Source organism: Ceratotherium simum, chromosome 22 (genome assembly GCF_057802395.1).
Source record: "Ceratotherium simum simum isolate JZ-2026a chromosome 22, ASM5780239v1, whole genome shotgun sequence".
Classification (NCBI taxonomy): Eukaryota; Metazoa; Chordata; class Mammalia; order Perissodactyla; family Rhinocerotidae; genus Ceratotherium; species Ceratotherium simum.
Window position 1 is genome coordinate 22,733,511 of NC_141921.1, and position 18,415 is coordinate 22,751,925.

Here is an 18,415-nt window from a genome sequence, read left to right on the forward strand (position 1 = left end):
AAGAAAAATTCTGAGGATTGACCCTAGGACTCCCTCATCCATCCCGTTACCAATTTCTCCACCTCCACAGCCCCCTTCATCCTTCCCACTCTGTCCCAGTGGAAAGGATGCCTTTTCCTGTGCTCTGGATCCCATCCCCTCACACACACTTAGGAACTTTGCTCTATTTCCTTTCTAGTTTCTCGGAGTTCTACTGTCAGCCTCTGTTCACTACGCACATTCTCCCTGGACAATCTCATCTACTGCCATAGCTGAAGACTCCCCAATCATCTTTAGCCCAGAACCACACATCCAACTGGGTAGCACTGGCCCAGGTATACAAGTCACATTCTTACCCCTTACAGCTAGGTATTATTGGGAGAAGGTGATGTCTGATGAACTAACTCCTTCCAACTCTGAGAATCTAGGTTTATCAGTTTCTGTACTCCAAAATATCCAAAAAAATGAACTGTTTCTCAAAAGAACTGGACAGGAGAGGACATGGGAATAAAAGAGAAGCACACAGAGAATAGAGCTACCAACAAGGTGACACAGAGGCAGAGAGTTGGGAATCTTTCCAATATTGCTAAGGGCCAGCCCCGCAGTACTAGGCCAAGGCTAGGAGCAGCCTGGCCTAAATGGGGCTAAAATCCCAAGAACCCAGGAAAGGAGACAAGAGGAACCCATTTAAGAGAAAATGTAATTGTGTTGGCGGTAGTTGTGTATCTGTGAAGGGAGAGGAGAGGAAGAGGGCAGGGCAGCTAGAGTCTCCACATTCATCAGGGGCTGCTGTAACTAATTGTTATGAAAACCCCAAGACTAGCTGAACCTACCAGGGCACACATCTCTAATATCCTCGCCACTGCCCAAAGCAGTCAGCTCCACCCACTCTTCCTCAGCCCCAGAGTGTAGTGACCCTATTCTAGACGCACAGAAAATTAGAAGCCACCACTTCAAAGAACTGCAGGAACTACCAAGCAGTACACTTTATTTATTTATTTATTTATTTTCAATAGTTAATTTTATTTTTTTTGTGAGGAAGATCAGCCCTGAGCTAACATCTGTGCTAATCCTCCTCTTTTTGATGAGGAAGACCGGCTCTGAGCTAACATCTATTGCCACTCCTCCTCCTTTTTTTTTTTCCCCAAAGCCCCAGTAGAAGTTGCATGTCATAGTTGCACATCCTTCTAGTTGCTGTATGTGGGACGCGGCCTCAGCATGGCTGGAGAAGCGGTGCGTCGGTGCGTGACCGGGATCCGAACCCGGGCCGCCGGTAGCGGAGCACACACACTTAACCGCTAAGCCACGGGGCTGGCCCATCAGTACACTTTAAATGGGTGAATTTTGTGGTATTTCAAATATATCTCAATAAAGCTGTTAAAAAAAAAAAAAAAGACTGCAGGGGAAGGGTTGGTAATTTCTTCACTTACTCATTCACTCACTCAAAACCATTACTCCCCTAACCTGTTCCTTTAAACCATTTGGCTATATCACGTTCTTCAATGCTGTCATCTACTCCCAGCCTCTCAGCCACGGTAGCTCAGAGGCCCTTACAACTCATGTTCACCTAATTCAGGTCACTTGGACCCAACTGTACAAATTCTGTGCATATGAGAAGACAGATCAGAGAACCAGCTGAACTTCTGTTTCCAATTACGAATACAAGCTTTGAAACCTCAGGCCTGATTCAATCCCAATTCTGACACTTTCTTGATATGCAAACCTTGCACAAATTACTTAGCCTCTTTGAGCCTCAGTCTCCTGAAAATGGAAATACCACCAACTACTCACTGTGAAGATGAAATGAGAGAACATAAAATTAGGTACAATATTGGCATAAACATTATAGTCATCATGACTACTATTTACTATCAATGTTAATAATTATAACAAGAAAATAATTCAGGCCTCCCTTAGGAGATTCATTCTCTGAAATCATTCTCTCTGACACAGATATGGCTCCTTATCAAGACTCCTGACCACAGATGGACAGAGAAGGAACAGGCAGAAGTTTGAGCCAGATAGCATAAGGAGGGCAGAGTCAAGAGTCACAAAGAGCAGACTACAGATCAAATCTTGGCCCCTTGAGCGTAAGGGAAGGTAGGCAGCTCTAGGGTCCTTCCCACCCTTTCACCCACACATCCAACCCTCCTTACTTGAGCACCTCTTCTCGACACTGTTTTTGGGGTGCGAAGCAGGCGATGGCCCAGACTTTGATCTCAATCCCATTGTAGAACTGTTTCCCCCGCATGTCCCAGACACCCTGATTGGGTGTGGCAATGGCCCGGTTCTGCAGATAGGCAGAGGGGTGCCCAGGTGAGCCTCAGTAGAGCCAGGTGGGTAGGGGGCAAAAGCCCCGGGCTATACAACCCAACCTCCGACCCATATGCCCCAGAGATATTTTCTGGCCCTGACCCTGCTCACCCGGCCGCCGTACTGCAAGATCGGTGCCGGCAGCACTCGCCCTGTCACCTCCGTCATGTCATCCTTTACTTTGATCCCAAATTCCTGGATGTAGGGATCTAGGTTGTAGCTGGCATTCTTCATCTGCAAGACAAAAGAGGAGCTCAAGAGAGCAGCAGCTTGGCAATACTGCTCACCCTCTGGGTCCCAAGGAGAAAGCCCTGAAGAGCAGCTGGGGCTGGCAAGGAATAGCCCTGAAAAAGCGGGGAAAGTGGAAGATGAGGTAAGGGGGTGTGGATAACACAGGGAAGTAATACAGAAAGGAAAAAAGAGATAGGAAGCAAAGTACTACAGAGTCAAGAAGCAAGAGCATTCCTATGAGCTCCAGGCAGCAAATTCAGACTTGTGTTCTCCTGAGGGTCCTGCCAAGGCAGAAAAGCATCTATGCTACCAGGGGACCCCATGACTGAGCAACCAAGCATACATTTCTCTGCAGCCCCACTGACCAGGCGGCTGATCTCCTCCTGTCTGTCTGGGGCCGACCTAGCTGTAGCCTTTATCATGGTCGAAGTCTGGTTGTCGGTCAGCTTCTTAATGCAGCGCTGCCCAGCCACAATGTTACAGACCTGAGGAAACGAGAAGGACAGGTAGCTCTGGCTTGAGTACAGTCCACCCTGTACATAGAGCCCCACAGTAAGTAAGGGAAGAGACTTTGGCTGTCAGCCCTGGGAAGGAGACTGCAAAATCTCTTGTGTATAGACAGGTAAGTTAGAAAACATCCATGTGCAATACAACAGGCAATACAGCCACTGTGTGATTAAGAGCTTGGGATCCAGAGCCAGACCTGGGCTCAGGTCTCATATGTTAAATGGGGAGAACATTAACAATCTCTTAGGGTTGGTTGGGGACTAAATAAAGCACTTTAAGGACTGAGTACAGTTCCGGAACACGGTAAACACTCAATAAATTGTAGCATAAATTATTATTTACCAAAGGACCCAGTATAGAGCTCTTCTGAATACTAAAAAACTCAATATACACAAACTGGACTCCTAACATAGTAGGCAGCTCTCCAGCGGTGACAGGCAGTAAGCTGCTCCATCCTGCAATCCACCAGAACTAGAGATGGCTCTTAACTCTGGAGCCCTAGCCTACAGGTGATCACTGAACTGGACTACAGAAATCACTGTCTCTCTTGGCTGACTGTGTCCTCTGTTGGTGTGAGGAACATCCTGCCATGTGGTTCCTCTATTTTGGGCCCAACAGAACACAATGGAGATCAGAAAAGACTTTCTGGTGATATACAGGACTTCCATTCCCCAACATACTATAGTCAGTATACCACGAACAAGAAGCCTTTTGGCAGAGCAGAGAGCGAGCAGATTTGGAAGACTTGACTTTGAAGCCCAGCTTTGCCATTTCTGGGTGATGTTATCTTGGGCAGATCTCTTAACTACTCTGAGACTGCTTCTTCAATTTCAGTCACAGTAAAAAATACTAGCTGTCTCATGAAGTTGTAGTGAGTATTTAGACAAAATGAAATGTATAACTTGCTCCCATAGGTCCAACACTCTGTACGTACTGGTTCTCTTCCTAATTTCCAGAGTTCATGCTGAACAATGGTAGGGAAAACCAGGACAAGGTCACCTGCCCTTAAAGTCCATATCCCAAAGAAGATACAAATTAGTGAATTCACTTAATGAAAATCCAGAATTGCTAAAATTTGTGAGGTTGCTCTCTTGAAGGCACCTTAAAGTTGCAGCACACTCTACAGATGATTTCAGCTACAGAATCAACACCAGGAAAAAGACTAAAGCAGGATGTGGAGAAACTGGAACCCTTGTGCATTGCTGGTAGGAATGTAAAATGGTACAGCTGCTGTGGAAAACAGTATGGTGATTCCCCAAAAAATTAAACACAGAATTACCATATGGTCCAGTAATTCCAGTTCTGGGTATGTACTAAAAAAAAGTGAAAGCAGGGACTAGAACAAATATTTGTACACCTGTATTCATAGAAGCATTACTCATAACAGCTAAAAGGTGGAAGCAACCCAAATGTCCGTCAATGAATGAATGGATAAACAAAATGTGGTATATACACACAACAGAATATTATTCAGCCTTAAAAAGGAAGGATATGCTCACATATTCTACAATATAAATGAACGTTGAAGATATTAAGCTAAGTGAAACAGGCCAGTCAAAAAAGGCCACATATTATATAATTCCATTTATATGAAATGTCCAGAATAGATAAATCCATAGAGACAGAAGCACATTAATGGTTACTAGGGTCTGGTGGCAGAGTAGGGGGGAAGAAGGAATGGTAAGTGACTGCTAATGGACATGGGCTTTCTTCTGTGGGTGATGAAAACGTTTTAGAATCAGATGGTGGTGATGGTTGCACAACTCTTTGACTATACTAAAACCCACAGAATTGTACATTTTAAGAGAGTGAATTTTATGGTATGTGAATTACATCTCGATAAAGCTATTCTAAAAAAATAATAAAATAAAATCCCACCTGGCTATAACAGCCTACATAATTTGACTCTGCACCTCTCTCCAAAATCATCTCCTGCTATTTTGCCCCTCATACACTACAGGCCAGCCACTATGGCCTTCTGTCTATCTCTCAAAAAGATCCAAGCTCCCTGCTGCTTGACAGCCTTTGTACTTGCTATTTACTTCCTACCTAGAAGGCTCTTCCCTCAAGTTGCTACAAGGTTGGTTCTATCTCATAATTTGGGACTCAGCCCAAACGTCTCCTAAAAGAGAACTTCCCTGAGCACAATAACTAAAGCTCTCCAACTCCCTCAACCCTTTCTATCCCCTTAACCTGTTTTATTATTCATAGAGCACTTACCACCATCTGAAACTATCTTTATTTATCAATTTATTGTCTATCTCCCCCTTCTAGAATGTAAGCTCCATGACAGCAGGGACCTTTTGTCTGTCTTGTTAATCTCTACATTCCCAGCACCTAAAAGAGTAGTATATGACACATAATAGGAGCTCAATAAATATTTGTTAAATAAACAAACAACAGTAAAAATCAAATATAAGTCATTATATAAATTATTCACCTTGGCAATTACTGTTTAAACAGAAGTAATGTTAATTTACTAACAAATCTCAGCTTGCAGTAGATATTACCTAAAGCCTATTTACTTAGCTGAGACTGTCCCTAAAGACTTCTGTTTACACCTGAGAGAACACATTGCCTTCATCCCACTTTCTGTGCATCAGCAGCTACTAAGTTCCGTCAGAATTCTTCAGCCTAATTCCCTCTGGTTAGTTCTGAAATTCCGGAAGCTTACAGAAGGCTTGAGCTTTGGTCCCAGCTATCTGACTCCTGCTGCTAAAACACAGTAAGACGGTCTACGCTAGTGCTTCTCCAACTTTAGTGTTCATATGAATCCTCTTTGGATTCTGTTAAAAGACAGATTCTAATTCAGTAGGTCTAGGTGGAACCTGAGATTCTGCATTTCAAACAAGCTCCTATGGCTATGTTGTTGGTCTACTGACCACATTTTGAGTAGCACTAGACTAGACAATGAAACAGTCAGAAGCAGTTTCTCATTAGACATTTTGGCTAATGTATACCAAACCAAATGCAGCCCAATGGTTCTGCATTTGTATTCGATGACTTAAATAGCATTAGTATTCTTTCTTTAATTGCAGGATATCAAAGGTCTGCTGAAGCATAAAAATATGATATATCTTGGGGCTAAAACTTTTTCAAAGAAAACACATTGATTATTGGGGAAATAGGGAATTCACGTTATAGATAACATTCATCTCCATTTTCTGTAAAATAAAGTACACTTGTATCTCTAGGTCATTTAGGACTGCCAGCTCCAGACAGGGAAAGAGAAATTAAGGGGACATGAGTATGGGTATCTGAAGTCTCTGTTCTAAACAAACTAATTACTTATTAAACAGTAAATACAGATTTCACCTCTGCCTGGCAGTCCTGAAAGAACATGAAAGCAGGATGGGGCATAAGGAAAAAACTTAGTAGGTAAGAATGAGGCCTACAGTTCACATCATGACCTCATACCTCTCAGAATGTCAATTCAAAATGAGGATGAGACTACGAATGGAAGAACAGACCTCTGATGATCAGTGTGCAGATACAATGCTTGTTCCCCAGCCCGGCTATTACTAGGCAGCCTCACCTCCAGGGGCAGGTAGGTATGCTTTTGTTCCTGGCCAACTTGCAGGCAGGGCAGGTGGGGATACTTGAGCTGTAGGTTATATTTCTGCTTGAAATACTGTGCCACTGTGCACTCCACAGTCTGTCCACTCTCCAGCTGCAAGGGAAACCTGTTTGGGGGAAGAGAAAGAGGTGTCAAAGCCCAGCATTCAACCTCATCTCTCTAGACCCACAATCATGGGAAGCCCAGACTTGGCTTCATCCCTATCCAGCCTCTTTGAGCACTGCCACTCTTGGGAAAGCAGGAAATACAGGGCTCCGAGAGTGAAGCCAAAGATTCGTGAGGCAAGTTCCACAACAGTCGGGACCATAGCTGACTCATCTCTATTTCTAGTGTTGAGCATAAAGCCTTACACACAGTAGGCATTCATAGTCCAGTACAGTCTGAGGTCAAGAAGGCAGATGGAATCAGTGACAAATTCCCCAAGGTCTAGACCAGGAGCCCGGCTTTCTTTTTCAGGAGAAAGAATAAGTTGAGAGGGATTCTAACACCTACAGAACCAAGACAGGAGTCAAAGGAAGATGCCTGCTCTCTAGCAAAGGCCCAAGGAAGAAAGGTAGAGACTAAGAAGGTAAAAATGGTAGGGAGAATATCAATGGATCTAGGAAAGTTGAGGGAGGGATGCCAAATTCCCACAGCTTGTCTTTGAAAATAGGGCTCATCCTCAGGGCCAGTGTTGGGGGGAGGTTGAGAGTAGGGGGTAAAGGGAGTATGTTGAAATATCAGCCCTCTTTCACCAGTGGTATGTCTCAGCAGCTCTGTTAACTTACGTCTGATGGCTGGCAGGGCGGCGGGTAACATTACACACGCGGTATTTCCTCTTCATCTGTCCACAGTGGGTCACTTCCACCTTCAGGCCTGGGATACACACACTGCTTGTCAGGGTTGGAAAAGGTTGCTCATGTGCCCAGGCTTGGCCTCTTCCCTGAATATGTCCCAAGGGGATTTCCTTTTAGGACTAAAGAGAAAGTAGTGCTGTTTCCCTTCCCCGCCTGGTTGGGTCCTCACCCTTGATCTCCTTGGTGAAGCGCACACGCTGAGAGTCCGTGAGGGGTTTGGGCTGCTCATCTATGTTCCTGATGTCCAGCACCTCACACATGAACTCGATCACCGGCTGCGCCTTGTAGAAGGCAGTGGCTGAGACTGTGGGGACAGGGTAGGTAAAGCTCAGCTCAGGTTCTGTCTTCCAGAATAAATGGAGGCACTGCTCCTTACACCCTCTTCCTTATAGGGTAATGGGATGCGGGAGGGGTCCCAGGGCTATAGGGATTAGACTAGGAATGTGGTTAAGAGCTGGGAGGGATGAGGCTGGGAATGTGGTCACTGGACTCAGGGTGCCCCTGGCTCCATAGCTCTCCCCACTCACCATCAATGTTGAGCATCATCTTCCACATGGCAGGGCGCACAGACTGGTGAAAGCCGAACCAGACCTCGCGCCCACCCCCCAGCGGGTGGTAGTAGCCCTCAGGCGGTGAGAAGAAGGAGCGGCCCACTGGGGTGTACCTGGCAGGGACAGGCAGAGAACTGGTCCCTCGGGCACAGGCCCCCACCCTGTGAGGCATCCTGGGCACGGAGGAGCCCTGGCCTGGAAGGCAGGACACCAGGGCTTTAATTCCAGCTCTGATCCTTTACTAGTTGTGTGACTGACCTTGTGCAAGTCTCTACCCTTTCGCTGCCCTGCAGGGACAGATGGGGTGATGTCCAAAGATATCTAAAAGGGACAGCGCCAAGGCTTTCAACTATCTAAATGTATATGCACACTTGCCTGGCATATGGTAGGGCTTCAAAGAATTTTTTATTTGAAAAGCACATGGTGGAACCTTACTACATGCTCATACCCCTCCTCCCCGACACAGCAGTTCTGCCACCACTAGTAGCCCAGATACTAACTACACCCAGTACCTCATGGACGCCAGGTGCCTCATGGCCACATCCAGGGCTTGTACAGACTCCAGGGGAACAGGGATCTGGCCACTGACCAGGGCCTCATGCAGCATGCGCCAGCTCACAATGGCTAGCCACTTGATGGAGACCTTGAAGATTCGATCCTTCCCTTCCCCAGGGATTGTCACCTCAAAGTCAACCTTCAGGAGAGAGAAAGGAGTGAAGGACTACCAATGCTTTTCCACAGTCCAACATTCTTTGCCCTGCCCCAACTGTCCCTCCTCTCCCACACAGATTTGCCAAGAATCTGCTCCTTAAGTTGACAGGGGCTTATAATGAAGCCTTCAGAGAAAATCCAGCCCCTTAGTCTCCAGCCACCTTGGTTCAGTGCTTCTGTCTCTCTCAACCACACCTAGGAGGAAATCCTTTAGGTCTATTTTAAGTCTAATCTCAGTCTGTTTGGGACAGGGACAGACATACAATAGGCTGAATAAACATCAGCACCTACCCATCCCTCACCCTAAAACACACTTTCCCAGCACAAAAGATGAAAGGGATCTCTGAACTGCCAGACTCTAAGCAGGCTTACATGAGTTCTGTCCCAACCCAGACCCCTGACACAGGTCTAGCCTGACTCCCAGCCTTACCCGTTCGTTGCCAATGGGCAGTGCTGTGACAGTGTAAATGTTCTTCTTTCCATCATACACGGGCTTGCGATCACCAAAGATCTGAGGCTTGAAATGCTGGACCATGTATTCCACCACTTCCCTGTGGGGGATAGGAGTGGCCTGTCGAAGCTGAGAGACTACCACTTCAAGCTTTTGGAAGTAACTCAAAGTCCAGGCAATGTCCCACCTACTACATTCTGTCCTAGCAGCTACTCTAATCTCATCTGCTCTATGGTAGTGCTTCTCAAACTTCAACATTCATATGAATCACTTGGAGATCTCATTAAAATGCAGATTCTGATTCAGTCAGACTAGAGCAAAGCCTGAAATTCTACATTTCCAACACGCTCCCAGGTGATGCTTCTGGTCCTCAGATCACCAAGGCTCTAAAGAACATGAAACAGTGGGTATGAGTGCCTTCTGAGCAGAGGGGGAAGCAGAGGGGAGAAGGGCTTAATCCCAAGGTCTATCCAGAATCAGAAACAGAATCCAGGCTGCTCCAATCCCCAAGGTGATAAGCAAAAAAAAGGCAGATGGGGAGGAGATCTGAATTGGAATAGGAATAAACTGTGGAAGAAGAACCTCACCTCTTCCATCTCTCTTCATGAAGCCCTTAGTCCCACCGTCCCATTTTCTCTCCATTATCATCATTTTTTTTTTTTTTTGGTGAAGAAGATTGGCCCTGAGCTAAAAGCTGTGCCAATCTTCCTCTATTTCATATGTGGGATGCTGCCACAGCAGGGCTTGATGAGCGGTGTGTAGGTCCACACCTAGGATCCAAACCCCTGAACCTTGGGCCATCAAAGCGGAGCGTGCGAACTTAACCACTACACCACCAGGCCGGCCCCTATCATCTCTTTCTTTTTTTACTTTTATTTATTTATTTTTTCCCCCAAAGCCCCAGTAGATAGTTGTATGCCATAGCTGCACATCCTTCCAGTCACTGTACGTGGGACGCAGCCTCAGCATGGCCGTAGAAGCGGCGTGTCGGTGCGCACCCAGGATCTGAACCCGAGCCGCCAGCAGCAGAGTGCGCGCACTTAACTGCTAAGCCATGGGGCCGGCCCCTATCATCTCTTTCTTGATTTCACTTCCTGTCCTCTGCCACTTAGATCTCAGAGTGTCCATTTATCCTTCAAAATTCCAGCCCATCCAACCATCTGACCTCTTCACTTTTTAAACCAAAGCTCTTGAATACTACTAGATAAAAAGACTCAAAATGTACACTGGAAGCAACTGTAAACACATGGTTTCAATCCCAATTAGGTTTCAGTGCTGCTTAGCAATCTTTTTAATGTCCCTGATCCCTTTCATCCCTCATAGCCTGTGTCAACCTTCTCAACTACCCTCTAACTCCAGAACCTATTCCTACTTCTATAATTTTATTTATTTATTTATTTTCCCCCAAAGCCCCAGTAGATAGTTGCATGTCATAGCTGCACATCCTTCTAGTTGCTGTATGTGGGACGCGGCCTCAGCATGGCCGGAGAAGCGGTGCGTCGGTGCGTGCCGGGATCCAAACCCGGGCGGCCAGCAGCGGAGCACACGCATTTAACCGCTAAGCCATGGGGCCGGCCCCCTACTTCTTATCAAAAATCAACTCTAATAACTCTGAAAAGAGTAAAGCAGAGTAGGCAACACCACCCAAGTTCACAAACATATTTGTATACACACATCTCTTTTCTTCTTTCTTTCTTCTCAAACTTGAAATGTCCCTTCCGTATATAATTTTTAAACATATGAAAATACGTTTAACTTCACTCATTAGAGAAACACAATTTAAAATCAGACCAAGAGGGCCAGCCTGGCGGCGTGCTGGTTAAGTTCGCGTGCTCTGCTTCGGCTGCCTGGGGTTCGCAGGTTTGGATCCCAGGTGCAGACCGACGCACCACTTATTAAGCCATGCTGTGGCAGTGTCCCACATAAAGTAGAGGAAGATGGGCATGGATGTTAGCCCAGGGCCAATCTTCCTCAGCAAAAAGAGGAGGACTGGCATTGGATGTTAGGTCAGGGCTAATCTTCCTCACCAAAGAAAAAAAAAATTAGACCAAGATATAATTTACTATTTATCAGAATGCCAAAGATCAAAAAATCCAATATATTGGATTGGTGCAGATATGGGGAAGAGAGACTCTCACACTTGGCTGACGGGAGTATAAAGTGGTACAACTTAACCTTAAAACAATATGGCAATATCTCAAAATTTTTAAATGTATTATGCCAGCAATGCCACTCCTAGGAATTTATCCTACAGATACACTCATATTTGAGTGCAAAAATGTATCTATATTTAATAATATTCAACACAGTTTCATTTTTGTAGCAAAAGTTTAGACTCAACCTAAATGTTCCTCAATAGATTTACTAAATAAGCTATACTATATTCATTTGATGGAATATCTACGGAGTTATGCAAAAGATTGAGGCAACTAAGTATGTACTTGATATGTATTATTTTCCAAAATATATTCTTCAGTGGAAAAAAGCAAGGTGCAGAATAAGGTATATAGGATTCTATATTCTGTGTGTTTTAAGAATGTTCTATACACAGATACGCTTGCATATGCATAGAAAAATATCTGGAAGCATACTCAAGAACAGTAACAATGAATGCCTCTGGGGAAAGGGACTATGGGACTGTAGACCAAGGTAATAAGAGACATTTTTCCTGCTACTCTTTTTGTAATATTTTAATTTTTTTACATTGTACATATATAGTTTTCAAATAATAAAATAAATTAATTTTAAAAAGAAATATTGCTTCTTCTAAGGCTAATCCCTCCAGCTGTGTATCCTGTAATGTCCTCCTGCCTTTGCAAGGACATCCCATTCATTCCTCTCCTCTCTGTCCTGTATCTTTAACCTCTCCTTCTCCACTACCTCCTTCTCCTCAGTTTTTAAATACATCCATGTCTCATTCTTAAAAACTTTTCATTCATTCATTTCAACAAATATTGAAATATACTAGGCACTGTACTTGACCCCGATAATCCTCTCTAGCCAACACATTCCCTCTTTCCCTGCACTTCACTGTCAAGCTATCCGGAAAAAAAGTATCTGCTCTCACTATCCCTACCACATTACCTTCCACTTACTCCGTAACTCACTGTAGTCAGATTACTAGCCCAACTACTCTACTGAAACTGCCCTGGCAAAAGGCACCAATTATCTCCTAATAACCAAATCCAATGATATTTTCCAACATTTACCTTAACTGGAATATCCTCCCCCAAAACCTTCTTGAATCTGGTGATACCATCTTCTACTAGTTTTCCTTTTACCTCTCTGGATCCTCCTTCAGGGTTCTGAGACTCAGGAAAGTGAAGACTCCTGGACTTGGTGGCTTAGATGTGCACCACTTACCGGTTGACTCTGCGGGGACACTTATCCGGCTTGATATCCACCTCGTAGTGGTAGACGTCAATCTTAGGGATGTCCACCTCAAAGTAATTGGCCAGGAGCTTGATTGGTTTCCCCACAGTGCCAATGCCAGGCCGGCGAGGTGCCTGGAACACCTGCTGCAGGGGGGGCAGGTAGGCGCCCGCAGCTAAAAGACAAAGAGGCTGGTGAGGGTCGAGTCTGGCAATCTCCTTACTACTCTGATCAGAGAAGGCATAAGGCCTTCCAGAACAGGAGCAGGAGAGTGTAGGGGAAGCCTCTTTCCTGCCTACCCAACCTAACCGAGGGCTTCCACTGGCTCAGGCAACCAGGCTCATTTTTTTTTTCTCTCTCTCCAGTTAGGAAAATTCCCCTTGTTATCTATCTTAAATCCATCAAGTGACTATGTAATAAGTTCCTATTACATGTTAAGTAGAGGGGCTAACTCTGGCTCCCAGTAACAAAACTCTTTCTTCCTTCTACTAGATTAAGACAGCTGCCTCCACCAGGTATCCAGCAGACCAAGAATGCCCTATTCTCCGCCAGCCAGATGCTCACTTCAATCATCACCATCCTGAACATAAAATAGCATCATCCTAATGCTCCTCTGCAATGTAGGTAGGAAGAAGATGCAAAGAAGGCCAGGTGGGGGGAGACGGTGGGGGGACGGGCAATGTTTGAGAAAGGATTAAGGCAACTGAACGGCTGAGGCTAGAGAGACAAAAAAGGGAAAAAAGCTAAAGGGACAGAGTTTGGAGACTAACGAAAGGAGAGAGGCTGAAGTAGAGAGCTGGTGAAGAGCCCGGAGCCGGAGGCTACAGCAGAAAAAGGCTTAAATTGGGAAGGAGGAAAGACTGGAGTTAGGGACTGGGGCAGGGCAGGTTAGTGTTAGGAGCTTGGGAAAGAAGGCTGCGATTGGGGAGACAATAAAGAAAAAGTTCAAAAGAAGAAAAACCTAGGGAATGAAGACAGGCTGAATACGGGAGACTGAGGCAGGAGTGGGCTAAAATAGGGACTTGGGAAGGAGAGGTAGCCATTAGCATGCTGGAGGAGGAAGAGATACTGGCTCTGGGAAGGAGAACACAAGATTCTCTCCAGGGCCCACAGCTCCTTCCACACAGAGGGCCCAGATGGTAGCAGAAAGGATCAATTTCAAGACAGAGGGGGCCCTTGGGAAAGGGCTAGGGCAGGGCCTGCTCCCACTACTTTCTCCTCTCTTGCCACCAGCCTGATTGCTGCCCCTAGTTTTATTTTTCTAGCTTGAAGGGAAAGAGAGGAAAAAGGGAAACTGCCTAAGAGAAGCCTTTGTCCACAGCTACTATTGTCCTTGCCAGTAGAGGACCGGCCCAGGTGGGAAGAGAGAGGGATAAACCAGCACAGAACCTCCCATCACCAGAGCTCTGCTTTCACGGTCTGCCAGGCTGGGGGGATGGGGCATATCCTCAACTAGGGGGGTCAGGAAGAGGTCAGAACCATTCAAGGGAGGGGCACGCTTCCCAGAGCTAAGCTGCTGTGTCTCCTAACCACCTGTCAAACCCAGCCCCACTGGGCAGACAGGGAAATGGAGGCCCAGCCTGGGGGAAAAAGCCTTCAGGACTCAGCTACATGGGGAACTTAAAAGCCGAACTACTAGCACCTGGCGCCTACTCCAGAAAGAGCTAGACAAAAACTGCACACAAGCCATAGACAGACACACACACATAGTGGGACACATTCCTGTCATACACATCCAAACATACACTTAGACCTAGACAGTGTATCTTTATACACATACCCCTCACCACCCTAGATTGTTGTTCTTCAAAGGCAGGCACTGTTATCTGCCTTGGTCACTGCTGAATCTCCAATGCCTGGCATACAGGAGGTGTTCAATATACAGATATTAAAACAGATCAACAGACACACCACAAAGAACACACAAGCATACACAGCACACAAACACACGAAGACCTGCAAACTGCTCAGGAACAAGTATAAACCCTGCACAGGACAAACATGCACCCTGGTGGATTTTGCTGGTAAGAGACACCCTTCCCCTCCCCAAGTTCTTGCATTCCATTCACCTCCTTAGTCTCCCAGGCTGAATAATCATTTGGAGCCTGGGAGAAAGACATCCCCTAGAGCTGGGGGCTGGGTAGAAATGATGGGGGATGGGACCGACACTCTAGCCTCAAAGCCTTCTCTTCCCCAGAAACTGGACTACACACCAGACTTAGCCTTAGGCACCCTCCACTCCAAGAAGGCTTTGGGAAAACAGAAGAACCCCCACCCTCCCCTTCATCCCCAAACTAAGGAAGGTAGGAGGAAGGGAGAACCTCTCTACCACCCCATCCCCCTGCAAGTCTTAGAGCTGTACAAAGTCCCCCTTTACTCCACCCTGCCCCCAGCTTTTAGTCTGAGAAAGGGAGACACTTCCCTTCAGACCCAGACAGGGACAGACGGCCACTTTGTGATGCAGATGAGGGCCCCAGCACAGAGGACAAAGCTTGGGCCTTGGGGGAAAGGGGCGGGGCCCTTCCATCCAGACAAAAGCAAGGAGGGAGGGGCCATGAAAAGGACACTCCCCCTCCCCCATCCCCTACCAGCCCTGAGAAGGAAAAGTAAGAGCTGAATGGCCTGGCTCAGGGATTCCTTCCCTGCAGTTCTGAGGCCCACATGCCTCCCAAGGAGCCAGGCTGCCTATTCAAAAGACAAACTCAAGGCTGGGTTAGCTGTCCAGTAAGCAAAGACTAAGGCCAATCTCTCCAAAAAGAATTTGTCCACATATGAGTAGACACAAATTATTCAATATCAACGTATGTGCTTAACCATTTACGTTCACATTCCCGTTTACGTTCACACTAGAATGTGATTCAATTCCATTAAAGAACACGTACTTTGAATCAGGGCCTAAACACTCGCTGGTTCCAGAAATAATCAGACACTACCTCTACCCTCCGGGAGCTCCCAGTCCAGTATATGTGCTTGGAACACACCTGAGCACAGAAGGAACACCCCACCCAGTGAAGCCAGCAACAATACCTTAGTTTTGTATATTTCGTCCTCCAACTTCCAAGAGAACAGTCTCAGCCTAGGAAGGAGGCAGTTATGGGGTCCCTCCATTCACAGCTTCCAGAATGAATTTCAGTTACGCCCCTTGATGAGGCAAAGCCTGTCCCACTGGGCTACAGTCAACTCCAGATACCAGGCTCTAGTCCCTTCCCTAGAAGCTTATTTCTTGCAACAAACAAAAAAGTCAATTTTTCCATCACTCCAGAGCCCATTAGGAATTCATCAGAATAAAATCATTAGCAGTCTGGTACGGGTGCCAGCTCCCAGCAATCCATCTGGACCTCTGTGACCTAACGCTACACTAGTCCACAGGTTGTTGCAAATACTCTCCAGCCCAGAAACCCAGGACAGTTCCTGGAATGGAGAGAGGGGCCTCAGGGAAGAAGGGAGTAGTTTTCTGAAGTCAGTTGCTCCCTGCACTCCACCTTAAGACTTACACAGCCTTTACAAGGTTGTTTTCGTTTTGGGGAAAGTAGTCACTAAGTACTTATAGATCACTGAATGGATGACTTGATGAGTTGGTAGGAGCTATTTCCTTGAGGGGCTTAGATCTGGTATAAAAAACAAAGATCCTTCTACCAGAAATGAAATTCATGTCCCAAATGAAATGAAATGAAATTCATGTCCCAAATGGAAATCCTATTCCCACCCCCAGACCAAACGGAAGAAGGTGGTGAGACAAGACCTAAAGAATTCCCAGGTCCAGACTGCTCCTCCCATCAAAGGCTAAGAGACCTGACACAAGAGGTGCCACCACCCACAGCCCATCCTGGGCACTCCGGTCTTCTTGGGGCAGCCCTGCCTCAGTTTCTCCTCTGTTCTTATCTCTTTTTCTCCTGATTGCCTGTGAATAAGAATCTAAGGCTATTACCTGGGACTCACCAGAGTGAAGGCTAAAAACTACCCCCTACCCCAAACAATTTATTTGTGACAAAAGGCTAGTTTGGCGACCTTGGGTCTAATGACATAGCCCTGACAGTTTCTGGGGAATAGAGAGGAAAAAGAAAAGATACCGAAGAAGGGGATAGAAGCCAAAAACATTAAAGTATAGAAAGAGATTAGGCTGTCACTTCAGGAGACATTTCAATGGAAAGGTCATTATCCTTGGATTAAAAGATTCCATCTCTACTCAGTACTATTGGAGCAGAAACGTGTAAACCAGGCAGACAACCCCTTCCAGGTAAACCTGGTCCTGGCCTTGGTCCCTCAGTAATCAACACCTTTTCTAAGGCCTATCTTCAGGGAGGAACCGCCCCCAAGAACATTGCCTCGGTCCCAGTCTTTCCTCATCCCAGCGGCAGAATAAGGCGCTTTGGCAGTTTCCCTCAACCCATTCTTGGCAAATTGTGACTGAGGGTTTTCAGGGCCAAGTGTAAGAGTCCCCAAGATGGGGAAGGGGACCATTTCCATTTACGCTCTGCCAGCATAACCTTAGAGAATGCACCCCATCAGCGCGCTCCTTTTTCCAAGCCAAACCGGGCGGTGTGGGGGTTGGGGGGGATTCGGGCAGCCACGCCCCCACGACATCGGGCAGCCCCTTCCAGCTGCCACCTCCGCGCATGCTCGGGCGCCTCCGCTCCAGCTCCCCAGACTCACGGGGGGGAATCCCGGGGCTGGATCCCCACCCACCGCCCCCTGACCCTCGCCCCCGCGTCAGGCCTGGTTGGGGCGGAGCTCAGAGACCAGCTCTAGCGCCTTCTCCCAAGAGACACTACTAGCCCAGCCCAGCCCGGCTGAGCCCCCGTCCCCAGCATGCAGCAACTCTGGGCCCATTTGTGTCGACCCCCTCCTCTCCTGGACACCTGAAGCCCGCCTCCTGCCACCTGCCGGGCCTTTCCCTAGGCCTCCTGAGATCTCCGGGAGTCCTTATGTGCGTTCAGGCCCTTCTCCCAGATTACTTCCCACCTCCAGGAGTGCATATATGATCCTTTGATAAACGGCCCCCGTCTCAAGGCTCCCTTCACAAGGTTTCCCCCGGAACTGCACACAGCCCCCTTCAAACTGGGCCCCCCTTCCTATAAGAGCCCCTCTCCTCACTTAGGAAACCTTCCCTCACTAGGAAATCTTGCTTTTCACGCGGGAGCCCCCTGGTCCTTGGAGCACGCACCGTCTCCCACTCCCGAGAACCCTTACCTGCTCCCGAGGGTCCCGCTTCCATCCCATATACCCGTGCGGAGGTCAGGCGGCCCGGAGACTGTGGAATCCAGCGTGAGGGGCCTAGGTACCCCGCACTCTAGTTGCTCGGGCTCCCGGGCCGGGCTCGGCTCCCCCACCAAGCCCGGCCGCTCGCGCTGCCGCCCCCGCAGCCTCCGTTGCCGCCGCCGCCGCGGAGCCTGCAGCAGCTCCCCCTGCCAGCGCCCGGCCAGCTGCCAGTGCGCAGGCGCGACCGCCAGGCCCAGGGGGCGGACGGGAACGAGTCAAGCGGGGCGCTCCGACGGCAACAAAGGCCAATGGAGAGGGGCGGGGGCACCGGGGACCCGAGGCAGCGGCCCCTGGCGGTCATCTGTCGCCATGCAGCCCGGCGGGAGGGCTCCGACAGAGGTGCCGCGGAACCGCGCAGTGGCGTAAGTGGAGTGGGGCGGGGCGGGGGGACACCGCCCGCAGCAGCCTCCGGCCCTGTCTTTTCCCCAAACAGGTCCCTCCAAGCTTACACACAGCCTCCTCACTTCGCACAGAGCCACGCGCACATTACAGGAACCCCACCTCATTCCTAGGCCCCCTCACACACTCCGAACACCCCATCACCCAGGGGCCCTGCCTCCCACCTCTCCTCCCAATCACCCTCATCCTTCAAGCCTTGGCTGCAAAGCGACTGCCTCCGCGAAGCCTT

General features: G+C 47.7%; 1 protein-coding gene across 4 annotated transcripts in view; it reads right to left on the reverse strand.

Moving 5' to 3' along the window:
• LOC101390227 (argonaute RISC component 1) overlaps positions 1–17,906 on the reverse strand; it is a 35,356-nt gene extending 17,450 nt beyond the window's left edge. The window contains exons 1-11 of one of the 4 annotated variants that reach the window (XM_087446289.1): positions 17,719–17,906; positions 12,501–12,703; positions 9,136–9,256; positions 8,507–8,688; positions 7,971–8,107; positions 7,613–7,747; positions 7,375–7,462; positions 6,566–6,713; positions 2,889–3,008; positions 2,395–2,526; positions 2,136–2,269 (exon numbers count right to left, since the gene is read on the reverse strand). In XM_087446289.1, the coding sequence (XP_087302415.1) occupies positions 2,136–2,269; positions 2,395–2,526; positions 2,889–3,008; positions 6,566–6,713; positions 7,375–7,462; positions 7,613–7,747; positions 7,971–8,107; positions 8,507–8,688; positions 9,136–9,256; positions 12,501–12,703; positions 17,719–17,748 (1,430 nt within the window). In that variant the 5' untranslated portion in view covers positions 17,749–17,906. Of the gene's footprint in view, positions 1–2,135; positions 2,270–2,394; positions 2,527–2,888; positions 3,009–6,565; positions 6,714–7,374; positions 7,463–7,612; positions 7,748–7,970; positions 8,190–8,506; positions 8,689–9,135; positions 9,257–12,500; positions 12,704–17,718 lie in introns of those variants that run through there. The other 3 variants (XM_004425942.3, XM_014784140.2, XM_087446288.1) reach the window with 3 other exon arrangements.
• Between the last annotated feature and the right edge of the window lie 509 nt (positions 17,907–18,415).